The following is a 19,416-nucleotide window of genomic DNA, read 5'->3' as shown; positions in this document are numbered from 1 at the left end:
TCTCGGTAAATGTCGGGTGGTGACAGAGGCAGGTGTGCAGAGTTTCCCATCTACCCCCTCTCTCTTTTCAATTACAGAGGTGTGAAGTTGTTAAATGGGTCCCACTGAGAGACAAGACACGAGCGAGTTTCACTGGACGTGTTGCGTCACATGTAATTGGCTTGCGGACTTGCAGCTGTAACGTGTGTTTGTATATTTGCCATTTTCTGATCAATGGGATCCAGCCTGACGTCACTTTCTGAATCTTGAGTGCTCGAAACCGACTGAACTTTACTGGAAAGGTCACAGATTTCTCCTCGCAGCATTCTGACCTTCAGCCGGAAAACATATCCAACGTTTGCTGTTGTTGTTTACTGCAGTGTTGTGCTTGTTCGTTTTTTTAAATTGTTCTGCTGAGTGTTGATGTGGTTTTTATTGTTGTTTTATGTCAAGAGCTCTGTTCCAAAAGTGATCTCCCTATATACCTACCATTTTAAAAAGTCATACATAGTTATGAATCCTTCTAAGATACCTAATTTTGGCCAAATTCTTTTTCTTTCTTTAAGGCAACATCACCTGTATAATTATCCCAGAATAAACTGTAAAAAGCTCAGTGAAAAACAATTTTAATATGGCAGACAAGTCAAGACAAACGCCCACTTTGCTTACTGAAAAGTATTAATAAAAATGATTTAATCTAATAAAAAAGACCATCTAGTCTAATTATGAAACTTTTTAAGATACCTAATTATGGCCATATCCTTGATCTTTGTTTCTTTAAAGTCCCCTGTGGTGAAAATCCAGCTATTAATGTTGTTTATTTGTCTATGTGGTGTTTTTAATATGCTTTAAGACAAACCATGTGCAAATTCATAAGTTAACACAATTGCATTTTCACAATTGAAATTGAGTATTTCCTTTTTAAAACTGCAGTGAAAAAAGACAGTCTCAAAAACATGGTTTGAAATCGCTGGTGTTTCTGATGTCACAAACTACCTTGTAACCAATCAGATCAACGTGTGATTGTCAACGAGTGGATCTCTGAGCTGCTGTGAGTGAGTGGAGGCGGGGCTAATTAGCATATTCATAGAACCGCGTATAATAAATGAGGCTGGGTGTAGTTACATTTAAGCTATTTTAAGGTATGGCAGATTTTTTTCAAGGAAAAAACGTTTAAATATGTAATTTTGGTGATCAAAGGTGAGTTTTAAGAGATAAAATGATTGACTACAGGGGAACTTTAAGGCAGGGCTCAACGCTAAGGATTTTTTCTACTGGCCTGGTTCGGGAAAAAACGCGAATAGAGCAAAACAGGCGATTCAATGTCTAAAATGTAAGTCACTTAATATTAACTTGTTTATTAAACTGTACGTTGTATAAAATCAATGTTATATTTGTAATCATGCTGATATTTGGAGAAAAACAGCGCTCTTCGTGTAATATTGGTATTAATTGGTATTGGTATTATTACTATATTAAATTATATAAATATATAAGACATACAGGGACATTTTGCCCCTTATGCTGAATCTGGGGGTATTTTAAATGCATTTTAATAGACCAGGGGTCGGCAACCCAAAATGTTGAAAGAGCCATATTGGACCAAAAAAAAAAAATCTGTCTGGAGCCGCAAAAAATTAAAAGCATTATATAAGCCTTATAATGAAGGCAACACATGCTGTAAGTGTTAAATTAGCCCTCTAGTATCAAAATGATAAGTAGGATACAAATTAGAGCTTAGATCGGGCCCAAAAAATCAAGCCCGAGCCCGATTTTAACCCGACCATTTTTTAATGCGTGGGTCGTTATAACTGACGTTCTCAACTTTCTTTCTCCCGCCCGCAACATTTATGTTTTGTCCCGCTCCCGCCCGCAAATAGACTTTTTTCTGTACCTCCAAATACTTTCAAGTTAGCCTACGTGTCGCCACCATACATCCTCCTGATAAATGATTTGTTATTAAAGCATTAAAACACAAACCACTGTTAATTTAACATAAAAGCAAGCAGTTGAATGCGTGCATGGTTTGGCATGCATGACTGAATGCGCGCAAAGTGCGCTCTCTTAATAATTCTTAAAAAGCTGACAGTTCATTGCGATCTCACACATCTCTGTTATTATCAATGAAGCTGACTGCACAATGAATCTTTCATAATATCCACACGTTGTTCGTTATAATTGGAGGATTTGCCAGCATGCAGAATTCAGCACTGAACAAAAAAGTCAGTTTTGAGCGTGAGGGGAGTCTATCTTAAATGCTTCTGATTGGCCATTGCGTTCAAGAAATCAACACATATGTCTGTGATTGGCTATATTGCTCAACGCTGCAAACATGTTATGAATAGAAATTCTGGCCTGTAAATCGTTTCTATTTTGTTTTAGTAGAGTGAGTGCATTACCGCACGCGCCCGCGCTCGCACTCGCCCATCAAATCTAGTCCCGCGCCGCACTCTATTGCGTTGGGAGTGCTCAGCTATCTTTCTCATTTTCCCCTTGGGATCCATGGCCCATGACACACCCGCCGGTTTGTTTGATTGTTTGTCAGCCACCGGTCTGGCATCAGGCCGATCTGACAGACACGTGTGTCACAGTCTGTCTATGACGTAAATTCTTCGTTGACAGAAATGTTGAAATTAAATATTTATTATACACATTTTTACAACTTTGAAAAACTTTAAGAATGTTTGTCATGTTTTTCATCCTACAGAAATTATATTAAAACAAAAAATATTTTTTCCATTTTCAAATTTTTGAAAAAGCTCCAGGGAGCCACTAGGGCGGCGCTTAAGAGCCGCATGCGGCTCTAGAGCCGCGGGTTGCCGACCTATGTAATAGACTAATCACGCAGTAAAAGCTTGCGCTCTAAATGTGCACGCGCGCTAGTCTAATCCACTAGACTACATCACGTGCGTGCACTCAATGGGTGTGTTTTTGTTTGTTTTTTTGTGAAGTGAGGGACATACTCGATGATGTCAGATCATTAAATCAACAATAACGATATCATAGACGATATATCGTACACCCCTACAGCACTGGCCCAATCGGGCAAGTGACAGTTCCCTCAACTGTCCCGAGCGTCGTTCACACTGGCCCCGGGCCATCGGGCAGTCCTCAGTGTTTCCCCTACCATGTATTCAGAGCTGCGCAGCGCCGCTGCAAAATCTTCACATGATCAGTAATATCATGACATTCACTTCATTCACTTAATACACACCTAAAAACACTGAGACGTGGCGACTGGCGGCACTGCTAATGCGGTGGCTCTGAATCCACTCCTTGACAAGAAAGGAGGAAAGAGCTACATATGGAAATATTTTCGATTAGGCTAATGTCACGTTGCCATAAGTTGGTCGATCACATAGCGCGTTTTTTGCGCCTTCAAATTCGTTATTTCAAATGTAGGCGCGTTTCAAATAAGGACTCAATTACCAACCTACAGCACGTGACAGCACCGCTGCTGGAAACATTTCTAGGGGAAACACTGGTCCTTATTGTCAAGCCCTGTTAAGGCATAAAATGTTTTATTCTAATAAAAAACTATTATTTTGCCTATATTTGTTTCAATATTAGCAAAACGCTAACAATAAACTCCATTGAATCAAGTGTAGTCGAGCGTTTCAAAGCAGTTTTTTTCAGGTAGGATACTGCCTAAGAAGGCAGCTATCTAGGGGGTTCACACTATGTTTTGGAACAGAGCTAATGTGCAAGTGTTTTTGCGTGTCTATGCCCACCAGCAGTATTTTCATTGATTTGCATTAATTCTGTCCCTTGCGGTGAGCTTTAAGACATCATTTAACAGTTCATTCACAGTCTGCTCAGTTTAACCTGTTGATTAATATTAAAGTCAGAGCGACAGTCTAGCAAACAAAGATTAATCCTAAACTAAACCCTCATAAGCAGATTATTGACGTTTAGACAGCTGAAGTCATGCTGATTTTATGCAAATCTGCCTGGAAGAATGAGTGTATTCCCAAGAGTTTCAGCTGGAATCATTTTAGTGCGAATTTCTCTTGGTGAATCAGGAGTGTAAAACTAGAGAACTGTTGATCTGATGGATAAAGATCTGAAAAAGATTAGGGCTGACACTAACTGTTATTTTACTAAGAGTAATTATTTTTCGATTATTTTGCCGATTAATCAGGTAATCGGGTATTATTTGTGGTAATAAAATAGACCAAAGCAAAGAGCTAAGCCTTTAAAATACACATAATAAAAATGAGGCAATAATATTTTGTTCAAATAAAGTATCAAAAGCAAGTAATAATGTGGTTTTAAAATACATAATATACATAATATAAACATTTGTCTTATGTACATTATGTATTATAACAAATGCCTGTAGAGGGCGCCTGTTGTTGTTACACTTTACAGCAGATCAAATCCTTGTTCAATATTGGCCAAACAACATTTAAATCAAGTTTACTTAACCTTTGACATTTGGCCAAATTTTTACGAAAGTAATACTACAGTCACTACAGCATATTTAGAAATACATTGATGTATTGTCCTGTGTTGGCATACTGTAGGTTTATAAATTATTTATGTTACAAATGTGATGAAATGGTGCATATTGTGTTCCCAGATAAACGTTATTTTGGCTTATAAGCCAACCAAAATCACAGCATAAGCAGAGATGGAGTTTGAGACGCTCCACGCATGTAAATGATAAGCAGCAATTACTGTGAACGGAGCTGCTCTGAGACACACTTAACCCACACGCATGCTAATAATTTAATATTAAACATGCAGCGCATATATTTATTTAATTGAATCGCAGCCTGTGTGAATTCACAATAGGACTATGTTATAGTATGGTTTTTAATACATCACGTAGCCTTAGAAAACGGTCTAATAATGCGGTTCATGGATTCTCGTCCGTGGAATGTGCTACTTCCGGTATTTTGCCGGTTACTCGACATATAAATTTAATCAAGGAATCGTGACAGCCCTAAAAGGTCTTTCATTCTTCAGGGGAAATAATGGTTCCACATAGATGCAATGCAAGTATTAACTTCATCTCTTCTACAGTTCTTTAGGAGATGTAAAAACAGTCACAAATTAGGCAATTGTTTAACATTTGTGCCGGTCAGTATGATGGGATCTCATCAAAAACAGAGAAGACACATGAGATTACTGGGTTTAGTGAGTCGTACCGGTCTCTCCCCACACGGGCAGGTACTCGTCCTGCTGGATGTCCAGCATCAGCTCCAGACCATTACCCATCCCTCCCTTCATAGTGACCAGCAGTGGCCGTCCGTCCTGTCCCGAGTTGAAGGTGTAGCATTTTCCATAGCGTGTGAAGATCTGAAACAAACAGAGACAATTGTTTAGCAATGATGGATCGATTATTTGTTTGTTACACTTTTCTCACTCGTCAAAAGCAAGCAATAGACAGAATTATGTTTAAAGATTTTCATAAATTCATCAAATGCTTGTATACTATTATAAATAAAAAGTCTAGTTATAAGTAATACAGTTGAGGTGTTCCATTTATGAAAGCCTTTTATTCATCTTAAATGCCAACAGAAGTATATTCATTAAAGTTAAGAGTTCAAAGGCACTTCACAACAGGAATGACTCAGTTGCACTTCCCGCTTTCAAGTCAGGATTCAGGAAATGATTTGATTAATTATAGAGCATCTCTAACTGGTGACGTGGTCTACACTCGGGCAGAGGTGCTCATGCCGCCAGTCTTAATTGAAACTGAACTAATGGACATCTAATCACATCACAGACAGCAGGATATGGAGAGTGTGGCGTCTCAGAAACACAACCTCGCTGCGGGACCACCTGATTACCATCGTGGACAAATGAAATGAAATGAAACGGCCACATCTTTACAAAACATAGTAACGAAAGAAAATGGCAGCAGCTCTCCAGGGAATGACATCAATGTGAAAGAAATGCAACATGTGTTACAGACAGCTTTCTCTTTGAGATAGAAACCTCTCAAAGACATTGAAAGATGTGTCAGATATCAGTTTGTGTGATGAAACGCTCCAGACAGACAGATGAATGGTTGATTCAGCTAATGCACAGATGGAGCATTTATACACATCCTGGCCAAGACAGCAAAAAAAAAAGAGAGATACAGATTCTCTTCTGAGACTGAACTGAGTTTCTATGAGATTCTAGACATCCTTGAGTCAATGACTGACATTTTTTTATACATTCTTTAAAAAAAAAAAGCCAACACGAACGCATTGCAATGAATCATACAGTAAAAGAATCATGTTCAGAATTACAGGCACAAGGCCCATTTATTTGTGCTAATTATTACACACTGCACACACTTTCAAACCATATTTTATATAGTATCAGTATTATAATTAAGACAGCAATATGTTTAGAATCACATCTGTTGTAAAATGTTGGCATACATGGCAAAAAAGCCATTCAACAAAACCAAGCTAGATCATTTTACCAAGATGAATATTTGACAAGCAGAATTCACAACCAAATGCCACAGAAAACCAAATGTTTAAGTTTGCAATGCATAAAAGAAATACTTCCACAGTATTTTTGTTTTTCATGCTATGTTAGTCAATGCGGTCCATCAACTGTTTGGTTACCCATATTCTTCAAAATATCATCTTTTGTGTTCAACAGAAGAAATAAACTCCTACCGGTTTGGAACAACTTGAGGATGGGTAAATTATGACAAAAATGTAAATTTTTGGGTGATTATAGGCCATGTCTAAAAAAAAACATGTGAGCTTCTTACCTAGACAGCATTTTGGGCATTAAACGAAGTTAAATAATCGATTTGAACGTTTAAAAAGCACATACGATGCCCAAAAAGAACATCCACAAAAATGCTTTCAAAAGCTCGTGCCACTTCCAAAAAAAACATGTTTAAATGCATCAGAGCAATTATTCCCTTTTGCCATTACCGATAATAAGTGCTCCAGAGCTTCTTCAACATCTAAACTACTCCTGATGAGATAACAGCCTATTAATCGTTTAGCAAACGTAAGCAAGGCTGTTGCCAAGACGAGTTGCTGTGGTAACCGTGGCAACACAGAGTAGTTGGTTAGGGCGACGTTGACCTTGGGACCCAGGAGAGTCGATGCTAGTGGAAAGTGTTGTGGAGTCTTTCCGAGAAACTTTACAATGAAGTTTCCTCAACGAGGCCGCCGGTCCATTGAGCGCGGATGCCTGCTTGTTATTTCCAAAGAACGTGCCTTCATGACGACCTTTATATGCTAACAAAGCTTTTGAAAATGTTTACAATAGCCAAAAGGCTTCACAAGCCGCTCTACAAGGAAAATGAGTTAGGGACACACTGTACGTTCCTTACTGGACTATTGTGGAGTTATTTTGAGGACAGAAATTCATTAGTTTATTTGTCAGCATTTATAAAAGGCGGACTTAAAATACTTTATGTTAAGGGTTTGAACACATCACTAAACCCTAAATAAGAGCAACAGTACTGGTGATGCTTCACCGAAACAACACTTACCAAAGACGTAATGCACTCAAACGGAGCTCTAATGTGTGTTAATTTTTTAGTGCGAAAGCATCTTGTGTGTCTCTGTTGCTTTAATACAAGAGAACAGCCTCCACTGGGAACGAAGACATCAATAATACATTATCATTTGTGCCCTTTGTAACGGGACTTTATGAAAAATGAAACGGCTTTAAAACTTTCTGGCCGCTGAGGGGACTTTGAGAGAGTGAAACGCTCTGATCTCCCAGTACACCGCTGTCAGTTGGCAGACACTGTTCAAAGACTCAGTTGACTGGAAGTGAATCACAGGGGAGGCGCGGAGAACTCACAGGCTTAATCAGCGATTTCTTTGAAAATAAAATCTAGACTGCGTAAAAAGCCATGAGTACTTCAAAATGCAATGAAGATGGTCACATCTTCTTAACTCTTTCCCCGCCCGCATTTAAAATGATTATTTTTTTTTTACAAAAATGTCATGGGCCCCAGAATGTTGTATGGATAGCTGAATATGCAATACATCAAAAGAAAGAACAGACCCGCTGCTTTTCAACAAACACACACACAGAACGTTTTATTATAGCTTCATGCATTCTTATTTTTATTAACACTTGAATGTGGGTAAGTTTCATACATTTTTTTATATTTTTTTTAAGAAAAACGTTTTTGTCAATGACTACATCCAGAACGGATTCAGAATGATGATGAAAACACAGAGTAGATTGAGTCCATCAACACCCCCACAGCTTCACAGTCCTATCGCTCGTCCTGGTCCACATTTTATTCAGTAACATTAGGCAGTTTTGATTTATATGCTGTTTAATGTTGATGATCGCGCTATTTTACGCATCTGCTTACATATGCTAACACTTGTTTCTGCTTCTTTTTCTTCACCTGTGTTTTAATCTGGAGATTCAATAATTTTTTTTCAGAAGATGGGTAATAGCCAGTAATCATATCCAGTGACCATAAACTCGTCAGCTAGAAAAATTAACTCTAGAGAAGAGCATTTTGCTAAATATATGCACCATATTACACATTCATTATAATTTGTAATGTTCTTCAATATTTAATGCATGTTTGAATAAATCTGGCAAGTTTTTATGACAGCCACCATTTAAATGTTTATATTTCATATAACTTTATTATTATAAAAATAAATAAAAGTGTAATTTAAGTGTTTGTATTACAAATACCAATATTATAGTAGGCTAATGAAGCCTAGTAGGCTACAACTGACTCCCATATAGTTTACAGCATTAGTTAAGAGATTTGTTTTCCTTGAGAAAATTTGCCATGTATTGTACCTGATATCCAAAATAATCAATATTGCATCGAATCGAATTGCAAGCTTGTGAATCGAAATTTAATCGAATTGTTTGTGTTAATTTGTGTCCATACCCAGCCCTAATTAGCATCCAGTATTGATTGGCGGTTCTGTTCTGGTTGAGAACTTTCCACCCATCCATGCAGCCTGAGCAGGGAGCGCAGCGATAACCCCCTTACGGTGAACCAAACAGATCCAACAAAAATGACTGTGGTTGAGAGGTGGAGCTGGGGATGGAGGAGGCTACTTCGCTCCTGAGCAGATGAATGATACTGAATGGACCTTATAGGGATGCTGTGATAGGTGTCGTATTCCTATAGGTAGACGTGGATCAGCTGAGAGTCAGCTGGTGTGAGCTTGACTGATGTGACCTACGCTTGATTTGTCTGCAATGAAACTATTATTAAATTAAAACTGTATTTTGTACTATGTAAAACTGTATTAGGTATCATAAACTAACAACAAACGATAGAGCATTTATTCATTATTAGTCACTACTGTACAACTTTTTTAACATAGTATTTGTATGAATTAATTAAGATTAACAAATGCTTAGTTTTCTTCATTGTTAGTTAATGTCAACTATTGTGTTAACACAAACTTATTGTAAAAGATTACTAATTTTACTAGTATTATGCTATAATACTTATATGCTTTATATAAATAAATATTGCAAACAGCAGGTGTATAAAACCTTAAAATCGTTTTTTTTTTTTTAACACTTAAAAATGGAAGATAACATTTGATCAGTTTTGGATCTTGGAGGCATCTTAATCAGGTGTCCTAAGTACTTGACACAGAAACACACACACACACACACACACACACACACACACACACACACACGTGTATGAACTTGTGCCTGTAAAAGGAAATATTGTACAAGGTGAAACATAATCTGTTCCATTATAGGTGTCAGTATTTTAATACCCACTCAAAAAACCCAACATATTTATCAACACAAAAGGAGGCAAAAACTATGAAATATCATGAAATATGAAGTGTGAAAGAGTGATTTTAAAATTGCATTGTTTTTTTCTTGCACCCCGAGACAAAAAAAACCCCTATTATTTATTTATTTAATGCTTTCTTCCACATGCCTGCAACTCCACAAAGCAATTTCACAATCCACCTTACGCAGCAGGGCCAGAAATAGAAGACGATACGTCACTATTAGCTTCCACTTCACCGTGATAGCAGTGAGGCTGCTGAAGAAGACGCGGCTCCGGTGTCTCGCGAGCGTGACTGATATACCCATCAGTACTGATCAAGATCAGCGCAATGACAGTTGCGCCTTCTGAAATGAATAATTCACTGAGACCCAAATGGCACCGTGCCGCCCGCTCTCTGGCTGCCCGCGCACCATGGCGAGCTCCTAGCAAGCTGAAGCTGTTTGTCAGAGTTGTCAAAAGACTTTGATTGCAAAGCTTGCGTGTCTAATAAGCTGCACAACTCCCTGTCCAGGTTGCCGCAGCTGGTGGCTTCAAAAGTGCGATGGCTCTGCGCTTTCACAACGGATCAGATCAATGCTGCTGAATCGGAAAACGCCTAAATTATATAAGAACAGTGATGCCAAAGTCAGGCTGTTGAACATGTCACATCATGCTTTCCAAATCAGACAATCTTCAGTCAGAAAATGTGGGCAGAATATGCAAGCCACTCAATTGAACACGACAGGTTAACTTAGCATGGTTTTGCGAACAATTTACACAAATCTGTTCTGCTCATGTTGCATGAATTATAGGTTTGCCTCAAGAAAAGACCCAATTTTAAATTTTAAAATGAATGAAAATGATTAAATAACCATCTATGGCTATCGTGATGCAAACAAATCCATCTTTTGGCTTTAAATGATTGGGAATATAGTGTAAAAGCTATATGGACTACTTTTATGGTGCATTTTGGGGCTTTGGAACCACATGAGGGTGAGACAGAATGTTTTTTTATAAATTAATTATTTTAAAGTATTCAGACTGAAGGTAAAGCTTCAGTCGGAAGAGCACTTGGTCTCAGGTAGCTGTGTGTGGGTTTGATCTTAAAGGCTAAAGTGTTTGTTATATTTGAGAGGTTAGTGTTCCCAGTCTGACAGCAATCAATACTGGCACAAAGATGGCCACAGGATGTGCCTCAACTAAAGTTGGCCACAAAAATCAATACCGGCTCCTCTATTGACGGCTGTCGCACACATCGGCAGCGGACTCAGTGATGTAATGGAGTGGTAATATGGCCAATTCAGGACCACCAGGCCTGCTAAAGGGGTTACGATTTATCTGTTAGTGGTCTGCCTGTGGACAGAAACACAGGCTCCAATCTCTCAATGTCATCTCAGTTCAATCTCTCAGATAGGTCTCCACACTGGACTCCAATGTTTAGAGCCAAAGGCTCATTGATTCTCAATATGAGTCAATCCACCTGCAGCACAGCAGTGAAGTCAGCAGACAAGCGGCTTTTCCCTTGAGATGTCCATCCTCATTCAAATCATCTCTCATTTGAAAAACTGAGGAATGCAATGCAAAATGAGAGATACGTCAGAAAATATGAGGGCGAGAGAACACTATGAATGATTCATTAAAAGTGTGTAATAATTTGTAGACACTTTGAGTAAAGGTTTTTGCACCACAGTTCATCTTAACGTAGATACATCAATAATAAACAATTGTTAATATTACACAACACAATACACAACATTACACAATATAACATAACACAATATTCATTTTTAACCCCTTTAACCAATGCATTTTCCAGTTCTTTTAGTCAAATAAAATCATAATGGAACAACCCAAACCTCTCACCAGTAAGGAAACATCCGAATGCAACAAACCTGGCCCTGTTTACGTGTTTCAAGTAGATGAGGGAGACCCGTTTACACCTTGCGTTTTAATCTGTCTCCTTTGTTCACTTTCAACCACTTCAGTCCTAATTTCTTCGAGGGAAGGGTCTATGGGCGGGTAAATGTATGGGCTTAAAGGGTTAGTTCACCCAAAAATGAAAATTCTGTCAGTAATTACTCGCCCTCATGTTGCTCCAACCCCGTAAGACTTTCGTTCATCTTCGGAACACAAATGAAGATATTTTTGATTAAATCTGAGAGCTGTCTCACTCCTCCATAGGCTTCTAAAGGGATCGAAACTGGCCGGCCCAAAAGTTATGAAAGACATCGTTAAAATAGTCCGAGTGACTACAGTGGCTCAATCTTAAGTTTATCAAGCGACGAGAATACTTTTTGTGCGCAAAAACAAACAAAAATAACGACTTTATTTAACTATTAATTTCCTTCCTTGTGGGCCTCGAGTGAGTTCACGTAGTGATATTGCGCAAAGCTTCTGTGTTGCACGTCACACGCATCACACACATGACCAGCGTCGGCCAATAGTGAGCCTACGTGTAACGTGCAACACAGAAGCTTTGCGCAATATCACTACGTGAACTCACTCGAGGCCCACAAGGAAGGAAATGAATAGTTGAATAAAGTCCTTATTTTTGTTCGTTTTTTTGAGCACAAAAAGTATTCTCGTCGCTTGATAAACTTAAGATTGAGCCACTGTAGTCACTCGGACTATTTTAACGATGTCTTTCATAACTTTTGGGCCGGTCAGTTTCGATCCCTCAAGAAGCCTATAGAGGAGTGATCCAGCTCTCAGATTTAATAAAAAATATCTTCATTTGTGTTCCGAAGATGAACGAAAGTCTTACGGGGTTGGAACAACATGAGGGAGAGTAATTACTGACAGAATTTTTATTTTTGGGTGAACCCTTTAATAAGATCTTTCGATCTAATGGACAAAATAATCCCGTCTGGCAAGAGCGCTTCCCATAATGTTTCTGCATTAGTTCAGTAGGTGGAGAGTAGACAGTCTTTTGTGGCTGTTTGAACACATTCGACCGCATGATCGCCTACACTACTAAAGCAATCCGCTCTAATGCGTTTTCAAATACCTCTGAAGTGGTCGAAAGTGGACAAGCTCAAAACATTCTAGACCCTGTTTGCACCTGTATTTATCTTGTGATCAGATTGACGAAAACAATTCTTAAGGTGTAAACAGGGCCTAAAAATCCATCACATCAGCTGACTCAAACTCACTTACAATCCCTTCTTACCAATAGTGTGCACTTAAAACAGAGCGGTTCTGCTTGAAAATACATTTTCCTTTACAGTAAGAAGAAATGCAGAGTGGTTGAGAACTGTGTTAGGATAATTACAGTTTACTTCAAGCTCGGCTGACACTTCAATCTCAGACTCCAGTGTGCTGATAGTACAGGATAGATGCAATTTAAATGAAAGCGTATCTGTACAGACCCTTGAGACTGACTTGAATTCTTTCCAGTCATGCAGAGGTGCTCCAATTGAACTAGACAAAGTGACTCTGCTCATGTGTGAACAGGGGAAAGAAAAGTGGAATTACAAAGCAAAAGTTTTGTCTACATGTAGACGTTTAAAGTAGTGTGCGTGTGTGTGTGTGTATTGACTAAAAAGAAACAAGCCCATAGGGAAAGTGGCATTTTACCACAGCAGCTGCATTGATGCTGAACTACAAATCAAGTCAAAATGCTTCAAGCCCAACAGTTAAATGATTCATGCTGAACACCAGCAATTCCCCTAAAAAATCATGCAAAATTGAAGTGTTAAAAAGTAACGAGCCGCATAAATCCGGTCATAATTTCCCAAATACACACCTTGACAGTGTCTCCTCATTTTTTTCTTCTATAATCACATACTAGCAATGCAATCATTATGCAGAATGAAGAATAAAGATATTCACGGGGCATTGCCCTCGTCAAAATGACGGATCGTAATTTCTACAGCAAATGCGACGTGCTGCATACATTTAGCTAAATTACGTGCGACCTGGACGCGAGGAGATTGCAGATACGGCTCTTGGGATGCTGAGGGCCTCCTGATGCAATATATCAAGCATATCCCGGGAGTCACATTGCTAAATGTCTTCAACATGACACTAGAGCAGCATTGTATTTGTTTACTGACATAAATATAATTGCGCATATAGAACGATCCTAAAACCAAGCAGTCACCTAGATAAATGGGGTCAAGTCTGAGGCCATGTAGAACACAACCATACGTTTTACTGAATACAGTGCAGAAGATAATGTATTTGCTTACTATTTTTAAAAATAGCATGAGAGGAGAGAGTGCAATGATAAAATATTTCAAACATTGTCATGTGATCTTTTTATTCTGTATGTTTAATCCAGTGAGCGACATTCATCGTCTCAAATATTTTTTACTTTCAATTCTGTGTATAATCGTCTGAAACATCTGGCATTCTGACCAAATTGTGGAGATGTTTAAAATGCAGTCGACAATGTCACGACATTTGTCACTCCGGAAATGAAAAGGTCAAGTGCATTACGTGGGATCCATTTTTTCCATGCAATGTGCTCTTGTATATACACATTTCGGACAAATGGCTATTTCACAAACTGTCCAAAGTACACAATATATTAAGAGAATTGGTAACACTTTATTTTAAGGTGACATAGTTACACATTACTACATGTACTTATAGTAATAACAGTCAATTGTGCATAATTACAAGTAACTAACCATACACCAAACCCACACCATAACAAGTAGTTAATTATTATTACTATTTGAGTAAGTACAATGTAACTACGTCACCTAGAATAAAGGGTTACAATTTATTTGAAGGTGTCCTTGTTACAGTGTAATTATACATTTAAGTACTGAGTAATAATAATTAACTACATGTACTTACTATAGGGTTAGGATTAAGATTAAGTTTAGGGTTAGTTAAATTATGCATTTATAGTAATTACTATAAAACTACATGTAACAAGGACACTTGAAAATAAAGTGTTACCAAATAAATTGTAACCAGAGTTTGTCCTTTTACTAGTTATAAAAAAAAGTAGTAGGCAAACAGTATTCTGTTTATCTTCCAAGTCAATATATAGAGTAAAAAAAAATATATTAAAATTGCAGCTGAAATTTCCTACAATGGACATGGAAGGTCAAGATGCAGTGCATTGTGGGATAGTATTCCACAGTAGATACATTCAAATGCTCAAAAGTTTGTATTAATTAGTAAAAATATTTCAAATTTGCGTGGTGCACAGACACAATATGCATACTCCAAAAATAGTAGGCTACGAGAAATATGGTAGTAGGGCCTATGCTATTATGAACAAATCCTACTTTTTATTAAACAAATGCAAGAGGGAAAAATATGACATGTTCGCACGTTTCCATTAACGATCCATTCATCGTTTTTATCCTAAAGTTGAATGAACACACTTACGGTGCTAAAGTTGCGCGGTCCGCACAGCTGGCCTTGAAATCGACAATAAAGTAACATCTCCTCGAGCTGATGCCCCAGACGGTCCAATAACTGCCTCATGGAGGGCTGAGAGTCTCGAGGAGGGGGCAGAAAGTGGTTGAAGTCCAGTATGCGAGATAACGGTGACCAGGGAGGCTCACTACTAGTTCCGTCATCGTGCGACGCGAGCGCGTCTCGAACCGCGGCGGACACCTGCCAATTTTTCCCGAAGAGCCCGAGCCACCGTCCCGCGCTAAAGATGTCCGGTTTTTTCATACGTCGCGGCAGTATGATGTTCTGGTTGCAGATCGTCACGGCGGGAAATACGAGGCGTTTAGCGTAAACCATATGCGCCTTGGTGTACACCGGCGACGAGAGCAGGTATCGGACCCGGTTGGAGGACCAAGTGAGAAGAAGCGCCAACGCAGTCAAAAACGCCAGCAGCCACGCGACTCTGCGCGGGTACGAGCCGCTCAGAAAGACGTGTCTTAATCCGTGAAAGGTCGTGTGCTTTAAGAAAAGCTTTCCGGCTTCTTTCAGAGATCCTTCCGTGCGTTGTTTCGGTGCGGCGTCGCCTTGGCACATTTTGGAGAACGTTTGACGCGCAGTTTTACCTCAGAAGCGACGCGTTAAACGTTCCAGTGCTCTCCAAAACGAGTAATCATCGCGCGGTTCTGTTCCTGAGGCGATTCGCTCGGGAAATGAATCTGCAGATTCATCAGAACTGTTTAAAATACAGCGCTGTATTGAATGAGGACGGTACAATACTATTTCTCCATATTTTCCCTCAGGGAAGCGTAATATAGTCTCCCGTTAAAGTCTCAACTGTTGCCAGAAAAAGATACGGCGCCACATTTTCCTCGCGTCATGTGCTCTTGCGGTTCTGTCATTCTGTAAATCTGTTCTCTGCACTTTAAGAAGTTACATTTTCTTAAATTCAGTCGAAGTAATTCACTGGGGAGTATTTGTACCGCTCGTTTCAACAACAGCGCGAGCTTCGTCCCTTCCGCGCGCGCTCTGCTCTGTTCCTCTGTGAGCGCGCTCATCCTCTGCTGTCTTTTACTTCACTGAACTTTCCCATTGCAGTGGTTCTCCCTTTTTCCATTTTATTATAGAAGAAAAAGGACGTATTTCTAAGATAATTAACCATGAGTGATTTATTTTGACCCATAAGATGACAAAATCAAAAAACATTGAATCCAAATTAGTCTCTAAATGAATTCAGTGTGACAGTGAACTCAGTTTGTTAATATATTCAGGAGCATATCATCGAAAATAGCACAAGCATACTCACGTTGACGTCAGCACATTCACTCTACTATCAAAATAAGGTTCATTTTTAATTAAATGTTATACAATGCATCATTCAGATCAATGATTACACCCTCCGTCCCTGTTAGACAGTAAGTGGGCTTGTTCTTAAGTTTGGGCTGTTAGTCAAGCAGGCAAAAGTGGGCATAATGCCCGGCCCGCAGGTCATGGCCTACTTACCTTAACAATGTGTTCAAAGTCAATAACCCTTTTTTTTTCCACTGGCAGGCTCTGAGATGCCTCACAAAGGGTTCTTGTCCAAATGTGTACATAACAGAGGACAGTATTGACCAGAACACTGTGCCAAAATAAACCTGTAAACACCTGGATGCGTTCGGTCTTATGTGAAGTGAATGTCGGTGGGTGGATCTGTGGACATTCAAGCACCGTGTGTCCTCTTCCGTTGCCCTTTCTATTCTTGAGGGAAAAAATATACGCGAGGAGCTATATGAATGTCACAAATAAATTACAGTGGAGGCGTTAAGATTCACATTTGACATTTAATTTCAAAGTCACATTAAATATGTGCCAAGAAGAGGTTTTTAATGACAAAGAGAATGTGTGGCTCACGAAAACAATTAACAAGTTATTTAGAAAGAGAACGGATCGTGATATACGCTGTAATACGCACAAATTACATTTCTTTAGACAGAGAAGAAGATTTGTTAAAGATAAATATTTGTAAATAATTTACTTAATTCAGTTTTAGTAAATATTGCAATAAACTATGCAAAAAATATTTAAAGAGTGATGCAGGGATGATGTATTTTTACAGGCTAAAACCCGGAAATGTTTTCTCGTCAAATTTTACTACATGTAAGAATCATAAGCTTTTGTTAGTCACCTTATTTTCTGCAATAATCCAAAAGCCAATGGAAAAATCCGGGTTTTTTTTGTTGTTGTTTTTTTGTCGAGGGAACAAGGGTTGCTGACTTTCGGGTTGACCTACAAAAATATGTCATCCAGGTTTCCACTCTATATATAATTATAGATTGGATTTAGAAATGTTACAATTATGAATAAACAATTAAGGATTGTGCTTTTATCTTCAAAAAGCTTCTTTTTGTCACTCTTTGAAGGAATAGCAATGATTTATTTTTAATTTCTCATAGATATGTGAAGTTGGAATGAGACCCCAGTGGCAGTTCGTCATTGCACACCCACATGTTCGCCAGTCACAGATGCTTTTTACAAGCATCTTCATCAAAGAGGATGCAGTTCCGCCACGGGGACAAGCACACGCTGAGCTACATCAACACCCAGATGAAGACGCAAATTAGTATTCGGCAAAAACTGGGTCTGCACTGCAGCTTGGACAATTGAATACAATTTAATACAAGGAACCTGTGTTGATGTTGTTTGGGTATTTTGTTTTTCAGAGAAAAACAGTTTGCTGCTGCAAAGGAACGATGCATTCTTTTAGATGCTGAAATGGGTTAAAAGATTTGAAAAATATTTCATCATATTGGTGAAGATTGAAAAAAAAAATCTAGAAGGTTGATGCAAGCCTCTTAAATGGATATGCACTGCTCTTTTCAAAGAAAGGGTGATAGTACATCTCCTTTGGCCTGAAAAAAAAATGCTTTGAATTGTGTATAAAATGCTTCAGTAGTCCAGGTTCAAAAGTGGACCCTCTCAATGACGACTGAAAGGTAACCGCATGACCCGAAATAGTCGTATTCTTTACACAACATGGCACTGGGATAGAAAAGGGTATTTTGACATTGAAAATGACTCTAGAATGTCTGATTCGGTATACAAACCAGAACATATAATGCAGAACGTTTGAGGTCCCAATCTCTGCTATTCAAAATTAACCATGGTTTTACTACTAATAAAACATGGTTACTATAGTTAAACTCTGATAACCACAAATTAACCATGGTTTTGCTACACTAGCCATGGTATTTGCTATCCTGGGAAAACCCAGACAACTTCCGGCAAATTTAGATTTGCTCTCAAAGTTAGTCTGGCAAAGAGCTCATTCAAGCCCATTTCCAATCCGTCGAAATCGAGGCACCAATCAGAAACGTTGGGGCGGGCTTTACACGACGACGACAGTGCTGGGATTTTGAAGCAGATTTTGTAGCCTACATTACAAAGATGGATGCCGCCGTCGAACATCACTCGTTCGAATCAGCTATCGCATCTGTTTTAAGCGATTTGAACGTTTCCTTTTCGTTAAAAACCGAGCAAAGAACAACACTCGGAGATGTTTCTGCCGCTCTGCATACGTCATCTCCTTCATCGCTCTGATTGGGTTTAGGTCTATCCGCGACGTCCGTTGGTGACGCCCTCTGGAAATGATTTGTCTATGAGTTACAACTGAGAATGGTCTGGTTTTAACCAGGCTAGGTATTTGCAGTAAAACTGCGGTTATTCAAATGGTAGGCAGTTTTACTAAAACCATGGTTAATTTCCATAAGTGTGTTAGCTAAGTGATACTGAAGTCTAGCAGAGATGGCCAGTGGGTTTAGGAAGAGACTGGAACCATGACAAAGCCACAACTGAGACTGCATTTGATGGGAAAAATCGTTTGCAGCCCAAAATAGCCTTGATGTTTTCTAGAGTGGTTTATTTCACGGTGAACAAAGGGAAAACAAAAAAGCACGACAGCAATACTCCTTCCATTTGGAATGAAATGGCAAACATTACAACAAGAGCACATTGATTTCTTCAGTCAAAGTAAAGCTCTTCTTGCCTAAATGGAAGATTCTGTATTTCTTGAGGGAAATTAAATTTGATGAAGTTTCTTTCATCTATTGAAATGCGACTTACATTTTCTATTCCAAATGGAGTTTTTTATATGGAGTAGTTTTATTCTTAGAGTAAGTTCTCTTTAATTGAAAAATATGCATTTTCTTTCACTGGTAGGTTGCAATAACATTAAGATCACAATTTTGAGTGCCATTGTTTAAAAATGAAATTTCAAAGACGTTCAGTTGTTATTCTTTAAAATCGAATGCCATATGTATGTATGCACATTCCTGACAAAAAAAATTAAATACATTTAAGTGTAGTTTTGATTAGAAGTTGATGATATTTAACATGCG

General features: G+C 38.6%; 1 protein-coding gene across 4 annotated transcripts in view; it reads right to left on the bottom strand.

Annotated features, from left to right (window-relative positions):
• The window catches only part of asic1b (acid-sensing (proton-gated) ion channel 1b), a 196,035-nt gene that overhangs the window by 21,338 nt on the left and 155,281 nt on the right, over positions 1-19,416 (bottom strand). For all 4 annotated transcript variants that reach the window (XM_056234957.1, XM_056234958.1, XM_056234956.1 and 1 more), the window contains one exon: positions 5,133-5,283. In XM_056234957.1, the coding sequence (XP_056090932.1) occupies positions 5,133-5,283 (151 nt within the window). The remainder of the gene's footprint in view (positions 1-5,132; positions 5,284-19,416) is intronic.

This window comes from Rhinichthys klamathensis, unplaced genomic scaffold, assembly GCF_029890125.1.
Source record: "Rhinichthys klamathensis goyatoka isolate OS25496 unplaced genomic scaffold, OSU_Roscu_1.1 h1tg000410l_1, whole genome shotgun sequence".
NCBI lineage: Eukaryota > Metazoa > Chordata > Actinopteri > Cypriniformes > Leuciscidae > Rhinichthys > Rhinichthys klamathensis.
The sequence above is the reverse complement of the archived record's forward strand: the minus strand, read 5'-3'. Positions and strand labels throughout refer to the sequence as shown.